A 26,807-nucleotide genomic window follows, 5' to 3' on the forward strand; every position below is an offset into this window, starting at 1 on the left:
ACCTTGCTCTGAAGGGAGCAGAAGAGGAATCTGAGGAGTTCAGTGAATCTACTTGGTGCACATTTTGCAGCTGACTCCACTGAACCAGGCCAAACACTGGATACCTTTACCTGCAAAAACAAAACCACTCTGCAGCTAACACTTCCTCCTAGCTAGCAAATGCTAAAAGTCATAGAAGAACAACTGTACCAAACCCTATGAAAATGATATGAATTAATCCTTTGAATGCAAAGGTATGTTAAAGGATCTGGTCTGTCAATCAGCTGGAGCCAAGGTGGAGGGAACACTCCAGAGAGAAGCAGAAAGAGATAAAATCAACTGTTTAGCTATGTACTTACAGATGAGATCTCTCACTGTGAAATTTCCAAGATAAAGCATAGCACATCACTTCCCTGGGGGCAGAAGGCAGTTGCAGTGACTTTATCAAGTAACTAGTTATAATTTTCATGCAAATAAGAATAATCAAGTGACTGTTTCACAGCTATGTCAGCCTGAAGAAAGTAACATCTCTGAGCTGATCAAAGAAAGCACGTGCCCTCACAGAGAGCATACTAACGGTGTTATCTGCCCTTCTGCAATTCCTTTGCTGTGGTGTAAGCTAAAAATAAAAAAAACACCTCTCAGGTTACTTACAACTGAATGGGCAAGCCTCTACTACAGACTGTGCACATCAACAACTTCCCAGGAGTGCGCACTGACTGGTCGATATTCAGGGGGTCATGTGTACATGTCCAGTTTTTGTTTATTTTTACTCGGTCTTTGTTGGAACAGAAATCCAAACAACATGCATTTGCCATCCCTCAAGGCAAAAGCCAAACAAGCCCGTGTGCTACAGAACAGATGAAGCAGTTGAGCAAAGGAGAAGACGGATCAAGTAATCAAAATAATCAAGCGAGGTACTGGGCAGGAGGATTTACTGTTTGAGCAAAGGTGGTCTTCTTACCCCTTTGATTGCTGAGCCTCAGCACAGCATCACATGAACTTGCGTTTTCAGAAGCTTGCAGGCTTATCTTATTACTGTTTTAGCTGGAAAACTTCATCTTTCCAAACCGGTCATGGTCAGGTTTTTGTTATTTCAGGGTTTTGATGGGTTCCCACCCGTCAGCCCTTTTTTTTTTAAGGCATAAAACTCACAGGCAATGAATTATCATTTACAGCACTTAAGACTCATTAAATTTAGTTGAAATACCGAGTTAAAAAATTATCAGTCCAGAGAGACACACCAACACATGTACACCTTTCTGCATAGGGTATAAAGCCATATTTTTGATTGTCATTTCTTTCAGAAATCAAAAACAGTGAATTTTATGACAGGGATACTCAGAGACAGCTAATAAAAATTTACATCTGAAGAAATAAATGCCCTAAGTAACAAATATTTTACTTTCCACTTCTTGCATAATTAGGTCACATACTTAACTTGTACAACTAAATGAATTTCTCTTGCAGTGAAGTTGATACAACTTATGCTACAGCACTGAACTGGGTCCTAAAATGATGAAGATCAAAAACTTCAATTGAAATGATCCATTTTCTCCAGCTACGGCTTGGATCACTACATTCATCACCTAAAAGAAAAACATGTTTTCTAAATGCATCCTCTCTACCTAGAGCTAAGAGGATTGCCTGTAGCTTGCCAGTTAAAAGGCTCCAGGTGAAGAGAGGACTGCTTTTAAGTTTCTAATAGGCAGCTTTCAGAGAAACAGTCATATATGTTTCGTCATTACACGTGTAAGTACAGTCATATTTGGGGCTAACATGTCATTTAAACTCTCTTCAGAGAGTCTGGGCAAAATATATCCGATACTTGATATCAGAATCTGATCTAATTTTCTGGAAGAGATGTTCAGTTTCAGTACTACTTGTTCAACTACCGGTTAATTCATATAAAGCTTTAATATCATCCTGAAAAAAGGACCATTTTCCAAGACTTGGTAGGGCATTGCTACCAAAACAACATGGGCCAGAGCTACCTGTACCTCTGCAAGATGAGAAACTGCCAGGTTATATTTATTCTGTTCTAAATTTCAGGGATTACTGATTGACAGGCCCTATTTTTACAAGTAATAATAATATCACTGAGCCTTTATGTGCTCGAATAATCATTGTTTTTCCTCTCTAATAACAGGGCATCATTTATTTGGGAGACTCGAGAGCATAAAACCATAATAACCTTTTACACCTGAGGAGTTGTTTAAAGTGACACTGATAAAAATAGAGCAACTGAGATAATGCTGCAGCCATTTCATCTCCAGACACATCAGTCCATAATAATAAGAATGATAACAACACAGACGGATGACAGAAAAACAACCCACGATGCTCCCTTCTGCTAAGAGCATTTCATCTCACCGTTCCTCAGACTCGAGGAAAGAGCCAATCTGCACTTTCTGCGCTAGTTATGCGCTCGGAGGCTCCTTAACACAGCCTGCCCCGAGCGCTGAGTCCTCTCAGGTCTGGATGGCAGAGCACACACCCAGCTGAAAGGGTATTTTCATTTAGACATCGACAGTGTTACAAGCGCCGTCTTCCCTGCCACCTCCCCGCAGCCGCTGTTAACACCCTCCTCACGCTCTTGCCTCACCCCATCGGTCTGTACGTGGCATTTTCCAGACACACAAGCTGCTAGTACATTTAAGTAAACGCCTTTTTCCCCACCCATTTTCTGGATATGGTAATCAATACAAAAAATTCTAAAGGTAATTGATAATTAGGACATGAAGAGAATACTAAATTTTGAAAAAAGTCTTTTCCACACACACACACACAGCCCCAAGCTTTCTACTTATACATAGGAAGCCGAACTGTACTCAAAGTATCGCCCGTTTGCATGAAAAGCTCTTAGAGTATGTAACGAAACACACAATTTTTTTGTTCCTTGACCCAAACCAAGATGTCGAGTGAAAAGAATCTCCTTTCCAACTGCACGGCAGTGAAAGTGGAAGTGAGCTGACCGGGAGCAGCCACAACTCTAACTCATCAAACTAAGGTCCCCAGGACGAATCAGCCGTTCAGCGTTTGGTGGGAAGATGGCAAAGCAAGAAAAGCAGGCGGGTGTGTGACCCCAGGTCCTGGCTGCGTCCGCAAACATGAGGGGAGAGCGCCCCGAAGCCCAGGGAACCCCGCTCCTTTCCAGGCTGGCTCCAGAAATCAGGGCAACCCGGCCCTGCTGGCAAGCACGCTGCCGGTGGCTTCCCGTGCAGCACCTCGTGGCAACATCTGTGCGTCTTGGGGAAAGGACACCATCCCACAGAGCGAAGAGCTCCATCCATGAACCACCACGGTTGAGGGATAGCCACACTAGTCTGCATTTGACTACAATCTGGGGTCTCACTAACAAGATGCAATTCGAGTAAATCACAGAGCATAAAGCAGAGCAGCACAGAAAAGGACTCTCTGCCATGTTGATCCCTTAACACATATTGTGGACACAATTTATTTTCACTTTGTTTTCTTTTAACCTATATTCTGTTTGGCAGAGTGAACTGCTCAAGTCCTGATCTGCTTTAATATTTCATGATAGGCCTCCACTGAAGTAACCATTTCTTTCAAGCAAATAACAGCATACATCCTCTGTTACAGCCAGCTGTAAAGCAAGCAGGGTCCCATGCTCTCAAGTTTCATAATTCTAAATTTCAGGTGAACATAGCCTGCATGAAAGGATATGTCGTGGGGAGAGAGAAAGGGGAGGGGGCTTTTTTTATTTTTAATCTTAGAAGGCTGACAGCTACTTACACTGCTTTCTTAAACAAAATATTATTCAAGGGAAGAATACATGGTGATTGGAGAGGGAGAACCACATAACATGTTCTCACTTCTGGAAGTGGAGATAAAGTTAATTAAGTACTCATTTAATTTGAATTAAGATGGATTCACTCTACCTGAGTTGATCAAAACCTAAAATGAAAGGTATACCACATACAGTAGTTGCCTTTTGTTATTTAAACTTTCCTGAAGGTGCATTAATTGTGCAGTCTAATATATACACACAGGCCTTTTCCACATCATCTGCTTTGGCTCTTAGTTTCTCTTCTGTTCCAAAGAGTTAAACAGTGACTAAGCGATAGGATAATCTTGTCCTATTCCCGGGTGGACAGAGTCAGTGCTTCAAGAGCTGTTCAGATGCACAAGAGTCACCTGGATGACACCACATAACTCCTGAGCTCTGCATTCATCTGAGGAAGAGAAGACTGAAGAAAAGTGATTCAGCAAAGAAGATGGAAGAGACTGAAGGCAGAGAGGGAACACTAAGAACCACCAACAGTCCCACCCAATGTCAGGGCAAGAGTAGTACTAAGGCAGACCTGAACACTGATCTCCTTCCATTAGATCGATTCCTCACCTGAAATACCATACCTTCAGCTTAACACAGCTCAGCCCTCTGAATGCCCAGAAAGAGCGGATATTCCTGTCCCCTAGCCATGACATCCCACCTGCTGCCCACATCCCAGGTACCTGAATAGAGGACTGGGGTCCTTCTACTTTTCTTTTTCTCACCAGGAACCACCAGGAGTCACCAGCAATTCAGACTTTTAAGCTACTAACACGCAAAAGCCAGAAAGAGCTGGGCTCCTACACTAAGACAAGTCCAGCAAACTGCTTTGAAGTTATTTACTTACTTATAGCCAGGTTCTGCTTGGACAGATGACATTTTAATCTCGAAACAGTAAAGAAAAACTGCTAGGTAAAGAAGAGGGGAAGGATATACCATCCACAGGCTAGGTGGATTTGAACGGATTGAGAGGAGACGTCTCATAGGAGCTTAGATCCAATCAGCACATGTCAGAGGATTTTGTGGGATAGGTTTTCTCTTAGGCAGGCAAGCCAGCTTTCAGTCTCTCTGCAAACTGCTTTCCATTTCCTCCGATTACTACTATGAACAAGACAAGCAGTTCAGGGCAAGTCACTAAAAGCAATGCTGGCCACCCAGATCAGCTCCCCTTTTTCTGCAGTAAGTGCTTTGCCTGTATAATCAAAAGGCAATTAGTCTCCCACTAACGGAGAAAGTAGCGCTAAAAGCTAATTTCTCATATCTAGATTGCTGCACGTAAATAGTTTTAGTTTAGATTTTCAGCAATCCCTCCTACAATTTCCTCTAAAGTCAATCTGATCCACATATCTGACAGGAGATTTATTTATGTGCCTAGGTCAAGATGTAGACACACAAATACTCATCCCACTGAACACTGACTGCTCAAAGCAGTTTAAGATGAAGATTCTAATAGAGTAAAAGTCTCAGCAGGTGTAAGACAGACAGACAGGTCTCTCTAGCTGCAGACCTGATCCCAGGGTTTCTTTCTGCAGAGAGCCCAATTGATAAATTTTATAACGTTAAGATGGCGACCTCTAAAATTGTATTTGTGAATCCTGTGGAGCAAGGAACCTTTTCCAGGCTGATGGGTTTCTGCAGGCAGCTCCAGGACTGAATTTGCACTCAAAGCTCTGGTCACATCAGAAGACTCAAAGAATAAAAGTTGTAGTTACAAGGAGCTCCCTCCCCATCAAGGTTCACAGGGTTCTGTGCATTGTCTTAAGAAGAAATTAAATTGTAATTAAAACATAATTAAACACAACCACCTCTTGGATTTCAAGCAGATAGAGAAGTTGAGTAGGAAATCCTGACATCAAGGATATGGAAGTTGGTTCATACGGTGAACTTGGACTCCTGGGAACGTCATTTGACAGCAAGCGCTTCTTGAGGGAATACAGCATGGGCCAAGTGAGTGAGACCAGAGACTAGATTCGGACTGTGTCACTCCATGTCCTTGCAAGTCACTTATGACACTTTACAGATAAATGCTTTAGAAGCTTAGGATCCGGATTATCAAAGCCAGACTTTCAGAGCCTAACTATACACCAGATGAAGGAGGTCATGGCATCCAGGCCCGTGCTAACCCTCAGTCTATCCTGCACATCCTTCCCAGGCATATGAGCTTAGCACATATTATCATTGTTAATAAAGGATGGAAATATTACACATTGTATTTCAGAAAGCAAGTCTCCAGTCTTATGAACAGAATCATTGCTTAAAAAATGAGTATTTTAACCTGCCCAAATAGGAGGTAAAAATGAAGACTAGGTCACTATACTAAAATATATCTCTGAAAATTCACAGAGAAGAGACAGCTGAGACGCCTCAGTGACAGAAAAAGCATTTCCTGGATCATTACTAGAACAAGTCCAACATACATTTTGTTTGTGTCTCGGTTGCAGTTAAATTGAGAGACAAAATGACCAAAAACCTCCATAACGCTGACTACAATTAGAAGACATCAGCCAATTCTAAGTATGAAAAGAAACTCCACAGCTTTTCAAAAACTGTTTCTAATTCCCATAGCCTTGATTCATTGATGAGATATAACTGGGAACACAACACTCAGAGATAAATAAAATAAAACAAAAACAAGACTAAGTAGCTGCATTTGGAGGATTTTTCAGACATCCGAGATGCTATCCTCAGCACCTCACCTTCATTTGTACAGCTATCATGGTTGTACCTGCTCAAACACACTGCGCGTATGTAAGGATCAAATGGTAATGAAGGACAGGCGAGCCTTTTAACCAAATTGGCTTGGCAGTAAGTCTGCAATTTTCTCACAGCTCATTAGTGGTGACTTTTTATGGAAATGTATGCTGAAACAAAACCAAACACAACTAACGACTACATGCTCTGCAAATAGATTCCTTGATTGAAAAGAACATGGCTATTATATTCAAAAGCAAAAAGAGCAAGAAGGGAGGAAAAATGAAGGTCTGACCAAAAAAAAAAAAAAAAAAAAAAAGATCACAGTCTGTTTTAAGATATCTTTAGACTGCAGTTCAGAGATTCAGGTACTGATTTTCAACACTCTTCACACAGCCTGTCCCGTACACCAACACACTGGTCCGGCAAACACTCCCCAAGCACAAACTGGAGCTCAGGTTCTAGTCAGCTCGTTGCTCTAGAACCCAGGTCTAGAACTCAGCTTGTTAATTGCATCTTCACGCTCTTCACGCAACTTCTCCAGTATATTCCAGTCATTATTTAAAGCTCTCCACAGTTCAGTCATGAGATTCTGGCACACATCTGCCAATAACCCTGACGAGCAGCTTCAACTCACTAAGCTTGTCATTCAAAGAGCACTATTAGTATATCTCAGACTAGCTTTTCACATCCACTTTTCACACTGTTTCTGCTGAATGGGAACCTTGTATTCATTGAGATTAATACAACAACTGCTCTGAAACATGGGCAGACTCATCGTAAGAGCCAACTCAACTTTCGTTCCTCAGGATTTGAAGGTTCTACGAAGCTGGTTCAGCTGCATTCAAATTCCAGGTAAAACTGACTCTTCAGGTATGAAAGGATTAATAGTCTTAACATTCAGGTATTAACTTGGGTCACAGAAGATCCAGCTTTGCCCCTGGACTTCCGACGTTACTTTGTACACGCTACTTTATTTTACCCTTTAATGATAGGTGATCAGCACAATGCAACAGGGACCTCCACTTTCAAATGCTATGAAAGCAGAAGTAGCACCTACATCTTGCAAATTCTTTAATATTTTCTGTGCTACTTCCACACACTTTTCTCTAAAATGGGCTGATCAACAGAGCAGCTGTGCTGTGAAGGGCATAGCAATGGGACCTCCTTGAAAACAAAATGTCCCCATATTGTAGCTGAGCAAGCATCACTGGCTGTTTGTTTAAATGCTTAATACTGGGTCCTATTTGCAAAGCATTATTATTCTTCCCCTCCCTTGTCTGCACTGATTGATCTCATTTGCATATGCAAATCAAATGCCAGTATGAGACTTAATATTCTCCCGTTTTCCTTTGGTGCTGCAGAAACAAAGGTCAATAATCTCACTCCATCCTCTAGTATGTTTGGGAAGGGAGAGGGTTTCTAGCTGATTCAACAAATGCTAATGAGCTTCACTGCTTTCAAGTCTCAAAATCAATTAGTAGTATATCATGGCAGACTTGTTAGGAGCTTATTTAAGTAATAAAAATCTTTTGTATAATAGAGAAAAAAAGAATAGGAAGTTTCGTTCTTCTTTACCCAGGTCCCTTAGGAGTTGTTTTAATCTGAAGTCACAACAGAAGGCAATGCATCTGCTGGACTGTTTACTGAAATGGGGATTTACTCTGCCGTTTTTGCCGACTGCACAGAGAAAGTGCTAACGGTATCTGGAAAACACCTAGTCTTTATTGTAAGTTTTTATTATTAAGCTTGGACATAACTAATCTCAAGAAACAAGACCATACACTGCCCTTGTTTGAGCAGCATTAACATATGTGCCAAGAGAAATGGAGAGGAGCATATCCACATCCACTAACTCTCTGCCCTTGCATTTCATTACATCAATCTTCTGCTCCAACTGCACCTTGTTTGCACTGACATCAGGGCATAACTACCTCATGTGCAGTGACTTTAAGCTGTCCACCCTGTCACAGCACAAAGCATCCTACTGTGTAGCACTGGCACTCCAGTATTAACACCAGTAAGCTTCAAGGAACAAGCACTGCCACGAGAAGCTGCCTGATCACCCTAAGCAAACAAGCAGTCCCAAGGACCATTCTCCTACTTGACACAGCTTCTACAAATCACCAGGGCCCAAAGCTTGCTGCTTGGTAAAGCCAAAAACACAAACAGCAACAGCTGTGCAAGTTACTTCACCTTGCTGCAATCAGGAGAGGCTCTCACTATCCAAAGCACAACTGAATCCTAGCTCACAACAGAGCTAATTTCAGCTTTATGTACCAAGAGGTATTCACACCTGAACACTGCCCACACCTAAAGCAAAGGAGTGCTCCTGAAATTCATGAACTTGTGTGAGCCCCCCTGGCCACACCTCCTAACACTCCCAGGGAAACAGCAGCCATCACACCTACGTACAGTTATTTTTTCTAATCTAGGTTTTTGCTTTATAAATTCCTGACTACCTGATGTAGTGCCTAGCTCAAAGTGCCCTTTTGCAAGGGCAAAAGCCTGGTTTATTTGCTTGATTTTAATTTAGCAAATTTATTGGCCATCATCTGCAGGTACCAGACTGAACAGCACTTGCATGGTTTTCTGCCAAGACTGTGAAAAACCACCACCACTGTCACGCACTGATGATGGGTATATGTCTCTGACCATGAGACCAGTTTTATCCATTGAACTAAAAGGCGTAGATGGATAGAGACAGCTGGTAATAAATAGCAAAACAGAGTATACAAACCAAGTTTACATTTCTGAAAAGTTGTTTATAAAAACAATTCTTATTTAAATTGCTATTTTATAATTCTTTAAAACTTTTTAAACACATCACAACTAATAAATCCAAGAAAGAAATGTCCAGATTATGTCCATGTATCTAGTGTTAGGATGACAGCAGTTCTTCCAGAGCTGTCCAGTACTAAAAGGTAACATGAAGTGCTAGCAGGAAGAGGCCAGTCTGAGATATATAGCCCAGCTGGTGACTTCGACCAAGCAGATACATTACTATTTCTCTCATCAAGTTTGCAAGCACCACTCCAAACGTGACTGAGCAGAGAAGTTGACTGTGCAAAATCACTCATTTCTAATATGCATATGGTACATTAAATGAAACAGTAGTTGCACATTGTGAACAGCTGATGACAAACAGGGACACAGTTATAGTGTTGAGATATTCTGGAGAATTTCCAGAAAGCAGCAGCAACAACAACAAAAAAATGTGAAACCACACGATATGCAAACCTATTGCCAACCAAAAGTTTTTAGATTAGGGAGAAAACAATTAATTGCAGAAAGAATTAATCCAATGCTATGTTTTAAATCTAACTACTACTTTTCCAGACACTAAACTCTGTAGAACAATCCTGTCACTCAATATTATTGACAACACTGCATTGCCTTACTGCTTATTTGATATCCTGGTTTATTAAGTAGTCCAAATATTAATACTTTGCAAACAAGAAGCAAATTAAAATACACTGTGTTGACTGAATAGCTGTATGGTTTTGCAGAGCATCGACAGCACTCTGTGCATGCATTCAAAAATGCAGTGCTATGAACCCAAAAACGAGAGCACCAAACATCAAGTAACAGACAGCTTCCTTCTCCTCGTTGCCTCCCCAATCTCCTCATGGTACCTGCTTCGTTGCAAAACTGTGGCAGATGTTCTGACACAGAGATCAGGGTAGAAAAGCTCTGCTGCCGGGCTGTGTTACCCTTTAACCATTTATCAGACAGTGGCTCCCTCCTCCTGCCTCCCTCTTCAGCAAGCTTTGAGCTGTTCTTGTTCCTTCTGGGTTTATTGCTTCTGGGCAGGCAGCAGTGACAGTGAAAGGGATAACATGCATTTTTTGGTCCTGCTCTTTCTTCCAGGCATAATAGTCTTTAAGATCAGCATGTTTTTCTTAATCCTCATATATTAAAATGGATTGGGGCATTTCAGACATAGGAATATCAACATTCAAACACTGTTGGTAGAGTCTATTTTATTTCTAGAACAATCAGTTTTAACAGCCATTTAGAAACAGCAACATGAGCTAATACAACTCATCTGCAAATCCACTAGGCTATAACCATTAACAAGGGCAAGGTATAGTGAGAATAACTACTACCAAGTGCATGGAGCTGGCATAGACAAATTATGGGCTCAGCTGTTGATCCCCTTGGCTAGTTTGAATGCTCTGAGCAAGTTCCTGCAGCAAAATAAACTCTAATATAACAATTTTTAGTACATTAGATGAAAACTCCTGGGCCACCTACTACCATCCTCTGCTATTTCATTCCTCCTCCATATGGTGGGCTACATATGAAAACTAATACAAATTATTTTTTGAAGTTGCTTAGCTAAACTGCATTCAAACCTTGGATAGGCACTTACTCAAATAGTTCTAATTTTATTTAATTTAATTTGGAAGAAAACCAGCTCATGAGTTGCCTTGTCCTGTCTGACATCACTCACTACTCCAACTGCATGATCAGAGAAGTGTGTTGACTTGCCTAAGAACATGTGCCAGCTTCTGCCTCCAAGCTCTGGCCCTCACAGTCCCTCCAGTATAAACTGTTGCTTTTCATTGTTCCTTGGGAAAAACTCTACAGACGCCTGATCCCCAGGACCGAGAAAATTTTCTAAATTTATGCACTGTACATCTCATTCACGGTGCCTCTCTAAAAGCTTGCTAATGCTATTCACAAGAATATTCAAGTAATGAATCACTGTTAGGGAGCTCTATGATTTTTCAGGCACCATTTCCAGAGCTTTACCTTGCTGACAAGTCTCTGGGAAGAGCTGCCATCCTCTTGCCTGATGTCTGTAGAAACTGTGGTCATTAGCATGCACTTGAACATGGTTTCCTGGAATATGTCCAAAAAAATGTCAGTGGGTTCCAGACAACCAACCATGCCTGTCCTGAAGAGGCTCTTCCTGGCTGTCCTTGCCTGCATGGTCTTCTCCACACCCTCCTACCCTTCAGTATGGATTATTTCTTTTTACAGCACTCCATGTAATTCACATCAGGATTCAAACACACACACACACCCCCAGGAAGGTTTTTAGATCCCACAGTACAGCAGATGGGAAGTTTTCCAGAAATTAAATTAATTACAATTTTGAATAATTTAAATATAAAAAGAATAATTAATGAGCACAACAATCCTTTTCTTTTTCATTCATCAATTCAACTAATTCCATCAGCATGTTTTCAGAAGGGTTGTAGTATTTTGTACTAATTTCACAGAAGATGCTGAGTTCAAGCCACTGCTTGCAGATAGCAGCATAGAGTGCAGCAGGGTTTTCATGGCTGCAAACAAGCTAAAGACAGCTGAAGATGCTGAAAGGAACAAACCAACCATGTCTCTGCTGTAATCATCTGCTGTGGATTACTTTAAAACAGTAATGAATGAATGTCAAGTTATGGCATTAAAGACTCCTAGAGACGAAGGGGTATTTTGAACTCACTGTTTCAAAGCACTGGCACATTCAGAGAAACACCATTTTACTCCTTCCCACACTGCTGCTCTCCACAGCTTTCTCTCTCACAAACTGAGGGTTAAAATATTTTTCTTTTTTTAAAATAAAACTTCAGTTCCAGTGCACAACTCTGTATTAAAGAAAAGTAATATGGTGAATTCAGCACAGAGCTCTGATCATGTATATATTTAATAACCATTTCACCAGCTACAACCATCTAAGTGGGCCATCGAGCAGTACAGGCTAGTGCTTCTTCCACTGAGAGAAGAGTGGGAAAAGCAGAGTACTCTGCCCACAAGGAACTCAGAAGAAATTTTAAAACAAAGAATATAATTTTCTAAATGGCAAGGTAACATCAAGACGCATATACTACAGGCCCTGCAGATCACAGATACTGAGGAACTCAGATTATGTATCTGAAGCTAAGGAAAGCACCTGCAGAAGCAAAACAGCAATTACAAGCACATTGCTCATTCCAGTACAAATTTTATTTTTGCTTTTTAAAGGAAGTCTTTCAATGTCATTAGATTCACTACTAGCTCGGTGCAATCCACTGACTCACCAAAACTATTTCCATCAGCACCCTGGGATCTCCCTGCAAGGTCTCCTTTACGAGGTCCGACTCTAGCATTACCCAGCTTAGCTTGTAAGATACAGAGGGAGGGAGAGATCAGCCTAAGGGAGACAAAGTTAAATACTTCCTAGGTCACAACTGATACTAAAATTACAAAGCACAGTTAACAAAAGAATAGAGCAGAAAAACAAAGAATTACCATTTTTAGCAACTCAGAGGCAAGGTAATTTAAATGCAGAAGATAATGAAATGACTAACCACAACATGCAAGAACAGTTGACTGAATGGGAGGTGAAGAACTGCACCTATTAAAACAGAAAAGTCCTAAAAGGTATTGCAAACGTTCCTTGGAAGCTTAATACAGATCAAAGTAAAAGGAGCTGTTAAAGAATCAATACACTCTGGCATCAAGATCCACACATTCAACTGCAGGGCTATTTTGTTTTTGAACACATTAAATCATCTCTTGCAGAAATTCAGACACCAGACAAATAAAGAAACATCAAGCTTCCAGAAAAAAGCAGCAGCAGAGCAAAACTCAACAGGTGGCATCCTTCCCACTGCCACCAGAACAAGGGTTAATTGGTAGTTTGTCACAACTCAGGATTCATATTCATTTGCCTTGCTCTGAAAAAAGGAGAAAAATATCAGTCTAGTAAATTTATCAAGAACCCAATACATGTCTCATATTATGACTTGGTACTGAGAGAACTGGGACCCAGCTGGAGGTTTAAATGAGCCCAATATGGTGTTCACTGACAAGGCAAATTGACGTAAAAGTACATTCAGTTATGGCTTTAAAAATTTTAGTCTATTCAGTACTACCCTAGCAGTTCTAATTTATATACACAGATGAAAACAAGCTTTGAGCAGCCACCGGACAAGCATGAGTCACCATGCAACCTCAAACTGGGCCACAGCAGCAGCGCAGTCACACACTGTCTCCTGGAAGCTCTTCCCAGCCATTTTCACCACCCTTCCACATCAATTCCACCATCACATGAAGCCTTTGAGGCTCTCTGGACCACCAGTGTCAAATGCAAACAAGCAGTACTGTAGCTAAATTGCCCATGAAGAGCTTTCCTGCAGACAGTGATTCCTATCTGAATCGCCAGAACCCAAGTGTTAGTCGTAGGACAAGTAGACTACAGTCAATTTTCAAAAACTGCAAGTTATACATAAGATCCATTTCCAAAAGATAAAAGACTCAGCCATTCAAATTCCTATACTTGGCTCTTTGAAAAATGGGATCACTATCCCTAATTTAACAGAACTCAAAAAACCCTAACTTCTGCAAGGCCTTGTGGAATCCCCAAACCTTTCCTTCAGACACCTGCTGGTCTTGATCATAATTAGAAGATGATTTGGACAGCTATCATTTGTGCAAAAATCTTGAATATTATGTTTCCAAAGACAGAGATAAACCAAACTGTTTGATCTGGTTTCTGTTAATGGGGCAACTGCTTCTGTGAAGTCAAACAACGGATGGGGAAACAGATGTGAAGCAGTTAAGCAACTTGTGCACAGCAGCAATGTGTTCACAGGGCAGCAGTCGGGTGAGCTAGGTCAGGTTTAGCAAAAGGAACGGACAACGAGGGACGAGAACTGCTTTTTAATTGTATTATCTAAATACGTATATGCACAGCTCCACAAACAACTCTCTGAAGAGTGAGATATTTGTGCTCGAGAAAGAAGAGGGTATTTATTATAGAGGAGAACAGTACCATTTACTTGGGGTTGTTTCCTCTGTATTTAAACACTTCTAATTTCTTAAAATGAGCAGTGTTCTTCAAGGCATAATTGTTTCTTTTCAGTCAGGCACTTAGTGTTTGCAGCTATCAAATTTGTCGCAGCTGTAATCAAACATGATGTCTTGGGAAGGAAAATCTTCACCTACTGTTAAATCCCATCACACCACATAGCACTGTTTCGGTAGCAAAGGACTCCAGCATCCACCAGGCCCCGGTTCACTCCAGGGGCCGAGTTCCTAAATAAACGTAGTGTTTGGGGAAGGAGGGGAGGGTGTTGCAGAAGGAAGGCCCTACGCAGCGCTGAAAGGATAAAGTTTCATTAAGCTCACCTCAGCGCAGAGCACTGCTTTTAGAGCATTATCACTTAATGACTAAAGAGAGCGAAAAGCATGTGTTGGTATCATGTGAGCCAGTAAAAGGAAAACGGGAGTTCTGAATTCCACTTCATGGATTTGCCCTTCTTTCCACTAGGGTAGCAATCGAACAGTTTCAGTGCTTAAACTTCTCCAATCTGTAAAATGAGGTAATAATTATTTGGAGATCATCAGTTTAGGACCTAAACAATGCTGAAGATGAAGTTGTTATATGACTTTATGATTTACTTCCACTACCATTTTATTCTTTACTGTACGAATGTATGTAAAAACAAAGATAAAGTGATTTATCTGACCTACATGCTTGCACTAGGTAATTAGTAATAATAAAACAACTTCCAACGTTCATAATGAATGACAAAAAAAAATGTAGGGCTGAGATTCCTGAGGTAAAAACATGCCTGATACATGTAATGAACCGACTTTTAATGTAAGGCAGAAAATGAGAAAGTTGGGCAGAAACCAAAGAGACTGAACAACAAATTTCATATGGAAGACAGACTGCAGCAAAATACTGCTGAAAGCAGAGGCTCTTCAGCTGAGTCCCAGAAAGGCTTACAATGGTGGAGATTACTAAATCATCACCAACAGGAACAACAGTTAACACTTCAGGAAGTGCAAAAGCAAGGTGGCACGTGGCATAGAAACATTCCTGCATTTCTGATATGTAAGTTTAGCATCATCTGTCCCAGGAGTTCAGGGCCAAGAACTAGAGCTGCAAGACAAGACTTTGAGCTTAGCCTGACCTGTCAATAGCTGGTATAATGTTGGTGAGATTGAATACAACTGTGCCGTTAAAAGGCAAATGAACATCTCAGAAGCCACAGGCTCAATTTTCACCTCTACCATGTTATTTCTTTGGCTCCCTGCCAGCTGTTTCCAAGGACCTCCAGGGTAGTCGACACTTCATTCCCATGAATTAGGTTCCAAATAAGTCAGTCTCCTAGTAATTTGCTATGCAGAATGAAAATAAAAAGCCTTTGCCTAGGAGACGACCTTATTACCAGAGTACTGGACTGACCCTTACATGACCTAACACTGGCTGCACCGAGTTCAGGTTCCCCATTAGTCTTTGAGATACACTTGAGCAGCAAGCACTGTGTACAACCAAGGTAAACTTATTATCACCAATATCACAGAGCTCAATGTCATTAAGGAAAATATTTCTGATATGCAATTCATTCAAACTGAGCTAGAAAACCATTACAGATAAGCATTCACTGCAGGAGTATCACACATTGGTCAGATCAGATTTATCACTGTGGAGGAAGGGATGCATCTATGCTCCCACCTGCCCCTTTACCATGTGAAACCAGTTAAGGCAGCATGAATATATAAAAAAAGGAAAAAATATCATATGCACAGACAAGCCTTAACACAAACACAATGCCTGTGCACGTCACTGATGGTGTCCTGCCCCTGATGCCATTCCCATTCCATGGTCTCCCCAAACATGACCATCAAGAGCAACTGAGGCTTGAGTTCCCTCTCTCCCTTCCTCTCTCCCTTCATTTTGAGACATGTATAAGGCCTCTAAGTATGTGAGTGAAGCTAGGAACTTAGATTTGGCAGAGATTAGGTTTTTTACAGAAATTATGGTTTCATACAATTTTGCATCTGTCAAAATAAAACTAAGTTTTGGCAAGGAGGCATGGCTAATTTTGGAGCTGCCTAGACAATTAGAGCATTCACAGGAACCAAGCTTGTACAGAAAAGGGGCAGGGAGCCATGAAAAAGTGTGCAAGTAGCTATGCATGATTAAATAAAAAAAAAAAATTGAAAGTCAAGAAAGTACAAAAAAGCTCAGTTTGGGAGCTATGTATTGTCATGTCTATTGGGAATTATGATTGACATGCTATAACAGATTCTGCAAATGTGCACAGGATCTCCCGTTTCTCATTCACCCTGCTGTCCTCACCTATCATGAGGGCCTCCTTGCATAATGCAACTAACAGCAACCCCAGCAGGCACTTACATAGTGAATTCATCCTACCAAGATGAACTTTAACACCTTCCCTAGCTATTCTAAAGACCCGTTAAAACACTGATCACAAAGAATAATAAAAAATGTCTTCGCCACTGACACCCCAGGGCAAGGCCAAGTTTTTATCAGAAATTAGAGAATATTTTAACAGAATTCCCCTGAATAATCTTAAAGCACAGAAAACATTAGAGACTAAGAACATCATCTCAATGACGGCATCTACATTGTCTACCGTATTGTGTAACTGGCTGGTAGGGCTTATTACCAAAAATTACCATTATGGCTGATAACTCTGAAGGACTCTAAAGAAAACCATTTACATATGCAAAGGGACAACTTTCTACATTCAATAATTAATATAAATGTAATTCAATTTTGATTTATAACCTGGTTAATCTGTCATTTACTCAGCAGTACCAACTCATAGAATGATCACGATCTTCCTTCTGGTATAAACAATTCTTCAGCACATTCACTGACTTCCGTTGATAGAGATTCAAGATTTTCTGAAGCTATCAAGCCTTCACATATGATTCTCTATTCCACAATGCAAGCCACTTCATATTATTTTTGACAAAAGATACAGAAAATGTACGGATGTTTTAGAGAAATTTAAACATTTGGGAAAGCAGGTACAAGAAAAAGAAATGAAGAATGAGAAAAGAGAATATGTACAAGAGAAACACACTGATCTTGGTGTCTCATATCCTACAATAAACCAAACATGGAGAAGAACCAAGATACAATTACTGAACTGGACAGACTTACCTTCATAGTTTGCCTGGAAGCCTTGAGCACTGACCGCATAATCGCTCACAAGCCACAAGGACAGCACGACCCCAGTACTCACAATAGGAGCAGGCAGCTGGAAACCCGTTAACCTGGAAGAAATCGAGAGAAAGGTTACACTCCCCGTTTCTGCCTCTGACCTGCTGGCTAAAGCGCAGCAGCAGCCACTTTGGCCAATATGCCACAGCCTGAAGGGGGAGCATCAGAACCAGAAAAAACAGACTGGTACAGCTTGAATTCAAAAGCTGCTCAACTAGCGCCGGGCAAACTCATCCTCTCTGCTTATATGCCACAGAGTAAGGCTTTTAATATATTCTGGTAAACCAGAATGGCTATTAATTCATTTTTTCACTGATCAAGTATTAAACCATTCTCTGAGACTGCTTCACATGTTGTACACTAGCAATCTGTCTGCTCTGCAGTGCTTTCCTATCATCCACCACTTCAGCAATTGGAACAAGCGGAGGCAGGGTCGCAGTATGCAAACCCCTTGGCTCTATCAGTTTAGTGGTCTCTGAGCAGTCACTGAGCCCTCTGGAATAACTTTACCTATCCATGAAATGGCAGCAACGTTTAAAGTTCCTGTGCAAGCCTAGGATATTACTCAATAATATTTATAACGCATTTTGAAATCCTTGGAGTAAAGGCATTAGATAAGGGTCTCCATCATTTCACAAACTACATTAAATTGAACTCTTAATCTAAAATAGCAGGAGAGAGCAGGCAATAAAACTGATATTACCAATTAATTAAAGACCATCAGGGCAGCTGTCTTCAAAGAGTATTCGCTCTGCGGTTTTACAAAGGAAAACGGTTGAATTAAGATTCTAGAAATCCTCCCCCACCCATTACACTGAGCCTATGAGAAGGATCCCAAGAGTAGCACTTTTCATCCCACATCTCAATACATATCGCAATAAAGACTGCAATCACTAATTCCTCTTTACTCACTTAAAAAATTAAAGTCTGAACTAGTTTGCACAAAATGACCCAGTAGGTGTACTGTAGTAATAATGTAGACATACACATGCCTACAAACAAGTCAAAAACAGACTCTATAAAATGAAAACAAGCGTAAGAAACGGACCAAAGACGACAACATTCCTGAAACCCAGACACTGGATGCCTTTTTTCTTCCCCTCATCCTTGCAACCTGAGTGAGAGCTAAATGGCAATTGCTAATTTTACTACAAAAGTGTGTTTGGTAATATTTTTAAGCTGGCATTATAGGATCCCAGACACTAAATCCCTGACACGATACTGACACAGCCCAAGAACAGCTAATGTTCTGACTTTTATAACTTATAATCCTTCTCCTTGCACTTGGTTAAGGTGATTTACATAAAGAACCTTTTTTTCAAAATGACTCATATAAAATTCTCACTACTAATCCCCAGTGCCTGATAACTATCCTAAAACTAGACCGACAAAAACATGGAAGCAGTAACTAAGGGAACTCATTGCCATATGATAAAATTGACGATTGCCACATTTCAGATGAAAGCACATGTTATATCATGAGAACAAGCTACAAGATAAATGGCAAACTTCAAAGAGAGAGAACAACCTTAATGTATGAAGACATAAGACAGCCCATACTCCCTCCACTCCACCAGCAGTAAATTTAGTTTATACACAGAGGTATATGTTCACTTCCTTCCATATAGCTGCCAGTCTTTCACAGAGGGAGGACAGAAGATCACTCTGATACACCTAGCCCAATCCCTTAGGAAACACATATAAAACTTTTCATTCAGAGAATTTCCTCTCCTCACATCTTATATTGGATGAATGAAAAAGAACCCATAGACCCCATTTTCCAAGAATTCATTCCAATATAAACTTGCTAGCACAGCCACTGCCGCTTCACAGGGGCTCTGCAGCACGGTGTGCACCAGCTCCGCTCAGTGTGCCAGCCACTGCTAAAGCTCAAGGCCTCTACCATATGGTGGGGTCTCAGTTTGCTCTCCACCAACTGCTTCCCACCCCTCGTAGAGCCCAGCCATCTTGCCTCTATGATATATTCCCATCTTCCCAACTGCCACAGAATCCTTCCCTGCTGGAAGCTTGTCCCATTCGCCAATCAGAGGAAGAAAGCACCAGCCAAAGACCCACTGACTCCTCTGCTCAAATTCAGCTCACGACTGAACATTACTCTTTGTCCAAAGAAAAGAAGCAATCAGCCAGAACAGTCCCAATCTCAGTCCTTTCGCAAACGTGCTCACCGCCCTGTGTTGCATATTATGCTATTTCACTGTATCAGGTACAACTGTATCATGTACAGCGACGCAGGCTTCCATTTTGGAGTGCAGGTGTCATAATTAAAACAGAGCACATTATTTTTCTGGTAGGATGCCCACCATCAGCTCAGGCTGCAATCAAAATAGTTATTGCAGCTGGCAATCCAACAGCCTTTAAAGCATAAATGCTAAAGAAGTGTCTCAGAACATCTAATGAAAACGCACTGGAATGCATCGTTTAACCCAGCATTAAATTACACTACATCATACTTCAGTGATTTTTCCCTGCACGCAATTTAAAGGCGCCTATTAAAAAGAATTCCCCATCAAATGAACTGCTCTCATTACAATATATAGTTAAAACAGGAAGGTTCCATAAGGACTAAGCCGACGTGCTGTCCTAGAACAATATCCAAGCTAAGTCTTTTCAAATTAAGGTGTAAGAAACTATGATATAAAACCCCATCACCTCAGAGCAAGAGCAGCCCTTTGGAAAAATCATGTCTGTGATCAGCAGATGAGTTCATACTACACTCTCAGGTAACAAGATAGCAGGCAACCTGAGGCAAAGTTATTTGAAAGGTGAATTCATGAAGTATTATACCAATCCATTATCAGCTGGAGCCAACAGAAAGACCCCAACAACTTCAGTGAACTTTGAATCATTTTTTAATGCCTTATACAGCTAGACATGCAGCCCACAGATAACCTCACTAGTGTCAATGAAGTCTACGTATGTGCTCATTCTTTCTTCTGTAAAATGGGTATGAGATGGACAATATTAATTAACATCTGCAACTTTCTCAAAAACCCTGATGGAAAATACTTTAATAAACATAGAAGAATAAGCAAGCTTTTAAGAGCTTGCATGTAGCACAAGCAACAATATACTTGAGCTACCAGATGCTGGAAAGGAGCCTGCATTCAGCCATGGGTAACGAGGCCTCAGAAAGCCCTTCTCACGGTTATCAGACCAAAAGTCTGTGCCCACAGCGTATGTCAGGGGGCAGAGTCAGAAAGCATGGGCTGCAGCTCAACCAGCGAGCTTTCAAGAACGAGGAAAAAAGAGAGAGAAAGCTGTGTCTGGAGAGGAAGGGACAAGAAATCACCAGCTCAAACTGCAATAAGAAAGCAGCACGTAGGACATGAGGAAAAACATCTTTCTGACGAGAACAGCAAAGTTCCAGAACAGAATTCCCAAAAGATTGCTGCACTTCAGTCCTAGGAGCTGCTGCTTTCTATTTGGCCTCTCCCCTGCGACTGTATTGTAGGCTGCTGCCTCTTTCACCCATCTGATTCCTTCTATTTTCAGCACAAAAACTGTGCAGATCTTCTCCCTTCTTTTCAACAATACGTGTGGATGAAATACCCACCCTAGGAGACAGCCAACTCATGGAGTGTATTTGCTCAGACCCGTCCTGTTCAGATCTTTTTTCCCCAGTAGTTATTGTCAAATAACTTTTCTCCCTTCTTGTGCTATTTTATTAAAGAAACAAGTAATTACAGTGAGATTTGTTAGACTGAATTTTTAACATACTGACAGAGTAACTGATGTCATGAATGTCCTCATTAATCACCAAAGCAAGGAAGCAGGGCACAAGCCGAGGACAATTCCAGACCATGTTGCAGCACGCTTAAAAAGCCAGTTCTGCCTGCAAGGTAGGACTCACTGGTGTTACTTAGACAGTTGCCCTTTAATTTTGAATCCCTGTAAGGCTGAAGTGGTAGTCCGGACAAAAAACACTCAACCAGCTTATAATGATATTGTGATGACACAGGCAAAAGTTTCAACTCAAATTTTGGAAGTCATTTGTCTTAGTTCACTGGCATTAATTCCATGTACTCTTGATTAATTTAATCCCTCCACTTACTGCAAAGACAAATTAACTCCAAGGAAAGAACAGAATGTTTATCAAGTAAAATAGCTAGTTCTTGTTTTCAGTGGGTGTTCATGTAAATGTACTGTTGGCAAAAGCGTATTTCAGGACTTGACACCACAAAACACTAAGCACACTGTTCCCGAGTGGGAAAGGTTTTCAGTTTGTGTTTTCCTGTAAGCAAAACGGTCCCACACTCTAAGACTATGCTTCATGAGCTGAAGTGTTTTGCAGGTCAGGACTTGAATGCTCAGTCCCTGGAAGGCAAACTCTGCAGCTGAGAGGTAGAGTCACTGACTGTTGTTTTTATCTTAAAAAATAATAATGATGACTTGAAAACACACAGCAGGCTCAGAAGAGTACAATATTGCAACCAAGGAGCAAGGATCTACCTGATCAACACAAACAGAAATTCAATTTGCTTTTACACTTTTTTCCAAATATGTAAGACACAACTAACCCATCTCCAAAGCTCTTCATAAATATTACTGTAGCACATATGGGATTTGACCATCATCAAAATTCCACACTGCACCAAACATGACAGTCGCACAGACTTTGTCCAAAAGAGAGACGGATTAGGAGAAACACGTAATTTGATGAGTAGCAGAATCAGTGAGACCTGTAACCCGTCCAGAAGCACTGCAGCAATTCTCTACCCATCTGCCTATTTTTAACAAAGCAGCAGGATCTCACCGTCTTTGAAACTTGAACAGCTCTGTCAAACTTGGCTGAGCTAGCCACACTAGTGCAAAAGTAACAGGGCAGGACAGTGTGAAGGGAAGTGACCTCTAGTTAAAAAAAAAACCCAGCATCTCCGTTGTTACAGTCTCCACTCGCTCTGTGGTTTTATTTATCTGTTTATTTAATATTATGCACAAGGCATACTTGGCGCAGACATGGCAGAGATGAATAATTTACCCGAATTACTGGAACATTTAAAGCTCAAAAGCAGGCTGATTTTATTTTTGAATCACGCTACAAACAGATCCTGAACAAATACCTTCAATCACATGCATTTTGCAAGCAACAGTACCAGTAACTCCTTATATATATTCTCTGTTCATATTTCACAAAGCAACTCCAATCTACTTCGCTGCCAGCCAAGGCCACGTGTCCATTTTATTCCATTCCACTTTCCAATCTTCCCATCTGCCCAGCTGGTTGATAATTAAGTTGTTTTTAAATAATACCATCAGTTGGCTTCTTCTGACATATATTTTTTTTTCTTACCAGGACAATAATAAGCTTTCTCTTTTTAAATACACTATCTTTCTCTCTCCCTTAAATTCACTCACTCCTCAACTAATGCTTGCCAGGAGAACGCTTCTATCATTTCACAGCCCAGCATAGTATATAAGAGAAGGTTGCTATGTCTGTAAAGACACAAATGTTTGAGTAGTTTTATTGACATAAACAGGATTTGTTATAACAACATGCACAATAAATACATTAAGCAAAAAGCCTGTGCTGACTGGAAAATAAACCCCTGCAATGGGAACTGTTACTTGTTTCCAACTCTGCCACCATCATCTTTAAGGAAACAGAGGTAAATCTCTCTTTGTCTACCTTAAGCAGATCTAAATTTAAGCCTCAAAAAAACCTAGAGAAAAGCACATCACAATGACAAAGCTGCTGAATTTGCTGCTGACATGGCTCTTCAAGATCACAAGAGCAAACTACTAACTTGGTTGCGAACATTTCAAATGTGAGGTACAGAGCACCTCTGCAGATCTCTGGTATTAGACTATACATAGACCAGTGCACTAACACCAACTTCTCTCCAGCCATATCTGGACAAAATTGCTATATAGGGTCAATATAGTCAAACACTACAAACTTTTTTTTTGGAAGAACAGCAGCATCTAGGCTTTCCAGTTCAGAGAATTAGTCTGTCTCTGTCAGCTGGGGAGATGGGAGGCAAAGAGGAGATTTAGATCCTTTTTTCATCTAAAGAGACAGTTTATTATGGCTCTAATTCAAGAGTCCACTTAAGCATGCGCTTAATTTTTAACACGTGCAGTAAGTCAGACAGATTAAAACAATCTCAACACACACTTAAAATAGAAATATCCTCAGCATTTCTTTCTCCTGACCAGGAATTTCCTGCTGTGATATCCAGAAGCAGCTGCCAGGGCACAGCATGGCCAGCTGCTCCCTCTGGCCCAGGCCATCCAGCCAGCAGAGCCCCATTCCACTGCCCTTCCAGAAGGGACCAGGACAGGCCAGGTCAGCTGCCCAGAGCCCAGGCCATCAGACAAGGTCATGGTGATGAAACTGGTCCAAGGTCAAGCCAGAAGCACAAGCCTATGAGCCAGACAGACAGCCCCATGATCCTCCAGCATGTCCAAGTCCAAGGTAGTTTTATATATATATATATATGTATATATACACACACACACACATATATATATGTATACACACATACATACAGATCCCACAAGGCCTGCTAGGTTGGCTGCATCCTCCTTCAACACTGGCAAATGAACACAAAGCTGAATGACAGCCAGTTGCAATATTCAAGCTGAGCCACATCATTTCTTCGACATAACAAGTGCACTTAAACTATTATCGGTCAGGCTTACATAATCACACATCTCATGGGAAGACTTCAAGGAGCAGGTTTCAAAAAATGACAAAGTAAGGCACCTTCTGATTAGGTGGGAGATGTGATAAAAAGGTTCCCTGCATTGGCACTGAGCAATTACCTGCGAGAAGCCTGAGGTTTCAAAGGCAGAGGCTCAATTTTATCAGAAAGGTGACACACACTCCTCCCCCCCCCCCCCTTTTTTTTTTTTAGTAAAGTTAGTCTAGAGCTTTGTAAATAGTTGCAAATTCCATGTCATATGGAGGATGCAATCAGACCCTATCTGCCAGGGTGACTTAGGAATCAACTCCACTTTCTTCTCTTCTCCACACCAACTGTAATTCATGAAGCCACAGAGAGTCCTTTGCTCACCTGACACTGACAAAGGCTTCATTAACTAATCTAGTCTCTGGGGACAGTCACAGGGCTCATAAATCCCACTGTGGATGGATTTCTCCACTCACTTAAAATGGGTTTGGGGTCAATTTCCACTTAAAAAGTGTTATTTATAGTGCCTAAAGTCTGCACAGCCACCTCAAATATATGAGGCCTTCATGGCTCTCAAACTGTGAACAGGTACCAAGCATCACATCTCAATAAATTTGATTTTCTTCATACAATGCAATAGAGTAGGTAGACCGCAGGCTTTGAATTTATTACATCCCTTCCACATCCATTTTATCTTTACTTTGTCAGGCAGCTAATGAGATGTTAACAAAAATCTGAAAAACTTTGGTATCTTTATTCCCTGTCATAATATTAAAAATTCAAAAGAAAAAAAATTCTCCTCAAAGGTTCACTAAATTCTAGCAACTTCTTGGGAAAACTGAGCTGACTTTCTGAGTCAATAAGGACAAGTATGGATAAAAACCAAGCAAGGTTCAGCAGTGTCAATTCAAAACTTGGCAGTTCTAGGTTACTTTCTGGCTTTTCTCAAAAAACAAAAAAGTCATCAGGGGTGTGAAATCCAGTAAATGGGAAAAGTAAGTTCTCAGAACCCCCTGCTACTCACACAGGGCTCAAATCCTGCCAAATAGAATGAAATCAGTGAGCAACAAGAAAGTGTTACCATAGTGGGAGTGTTATGAATATCCCAATATTCACATCAGCCATTAGCAACATTACCTCTTCTGCTACATGCTGTGCAAAAAGAAAGTGCACCCTATGGCCTGAAAAGCTTTAAATGCAAGCAAATGTGTATGTTCAAAACAGCTTTCAATTTAAAAAAGGCAAAGTAAATACAAATGTTCTGAGGTCAAAAGCATCCTTAACCAAAACTGCTTCCAACTCTTTTGAGCCTGTCCATTTGGGAAGCATCTTCTGAAATCACAGCACTGAAAGTTGCAACTCCACAGCTACGTTCTCAAGATTTGTCTCTAACCTGCTAAATGGTTTGGGGCAACACACTTAGCTGTGCATTCCTTTCAGGCCCCAGTTCTCTCTGTATACAATCCCGACCACCCAGAAGCCTTGCAGGGATGCTTAGAGGCCTCAAATGTACATGACAGCATATCTCAAGTGTGTTCGATTATATCCACTCCCAGATCACAGGTGCCAAGCACCGGGTACTGTAAAATTGGACTGACAGTAAGACATAAATCGCCACCACTTTTCAAATGCTGTAGCAGGGCCAATAGTTCCCTGAAATGAAAGCTGCTTGCCTTCACTTTCACTAATTAGCTTTTTATTAAAAGCCTGTGAATTAAGAGATATTACTTAAAAAAACAAAACAAAATAAAGACACTAAGCTGTTTCTACAGACCTTAAATCAAACCCATGGCCAGGTGATGTAAAGAAGCTCCCTTTCCTCAGTGTGTTTCTGCAAGAGAGCTGAGTGAATTCTGCACCTTCAATTTAAAAAAAAAAAAAAAAAAAAAAAAAAAAAAAAGCAGTCATCCAAGGTAGAAGATCAAATGAAGAAACTCAGGGTCACACTGCAATAACTGCAGACACTAATAAGAAGAACTAACATCCTGGTGTTGTAACCAGAGTGTATCTAATGAAGTATATTCTTTTTGCTATGTACAAGGTGTACCTATGTATCTTTTTGGAGCAACAAAATGTCAGTTTGAAAAGATTTTTTGACAGTCACTTCAATCTAGAAAGTATGACAGAATGGTAAATTATGTTTCTAGCCAGAAGAATATAGGCTAGGCAATCAATAATGTCAAAACAGAATATTATTCCCTTTGGGACATTGCTACAAATGTTTTCTTCTTTTTTATTTTTAACCTCACGCAGTTAATTTCCATTTCTTTCCTTAAATCACTCCTATCAGCAACTTAAAGCTGTTTAGAGTGTCAATTTAATGTCCCCCTTTATTTTTCTTTCAATTTAATGAATTTATAATGGTTTCATTTAGAAACATTTTCCAATCTTAAAGCACCTTTGTTTTGTATTTGGACAGATTACTACACATCTCCTCACATACAGTACCCAAAATCCAGCTGTAGAGGAGGTGCCTACTGCAGAAACAGAGGTGCTGAAACAGAGGACCAACTCACTGACCAAGTAGTGATTTCTGTACAGATGGTGAACACAAGTCAAAGTAGCAAAATAAGTTCTGCATCCAGCCTCCCTCACTCCTGCCAACAGCCATGCCACACGAACTACAGCCTTCCTCGTGCCTCCGCAGAAAAATGCACTGCCAGCATGCTCACCTTACCTGCTTGAGACCAACTGAGTAACAGAATTACTAGAATGG

General features: G+C 40.8%; 1 protein-coding gene across 1 annotated transcript in view; it reads right to left on the reverse strand.

Annotated features, from left to right (window-relative positions):
* CSMD2 (CUB and Sushi multiple domains 2) overlaps window positions 1-26,807 on the reverse strand; it is a 325,353-nt gene that overhangs the window by 255,130 nt on the left and 43,416 nt on the right. Inside the window, exon 3 of the mRNA XM_062593772.1 lies at window positions 17,379-17,491. Coding sequence (XP_062449756.1) covers window positions 17,379-17,491 — 113 coding nt within the window. The remainder of the gene's footprint in view (window positions 1-17,378; window positions 17,492-26,807) is intronic.

The sequence above is a fragment of the Rhea pennata genome, chromosome 23 (assembly GCF_028389875.1).
Source record: "Rhea pennata isolate bPtePen1 chromosome 23, bPtePen1.pri, whole genome shotgun sequence".
In the NCBI taxonomy this organism is placed as follows: domain Eukaryota; kingdom Metazoa; phylum Chordata; class Aves; order Rheiformes; family Rheidae; genus Rhea; species Rhea pennata.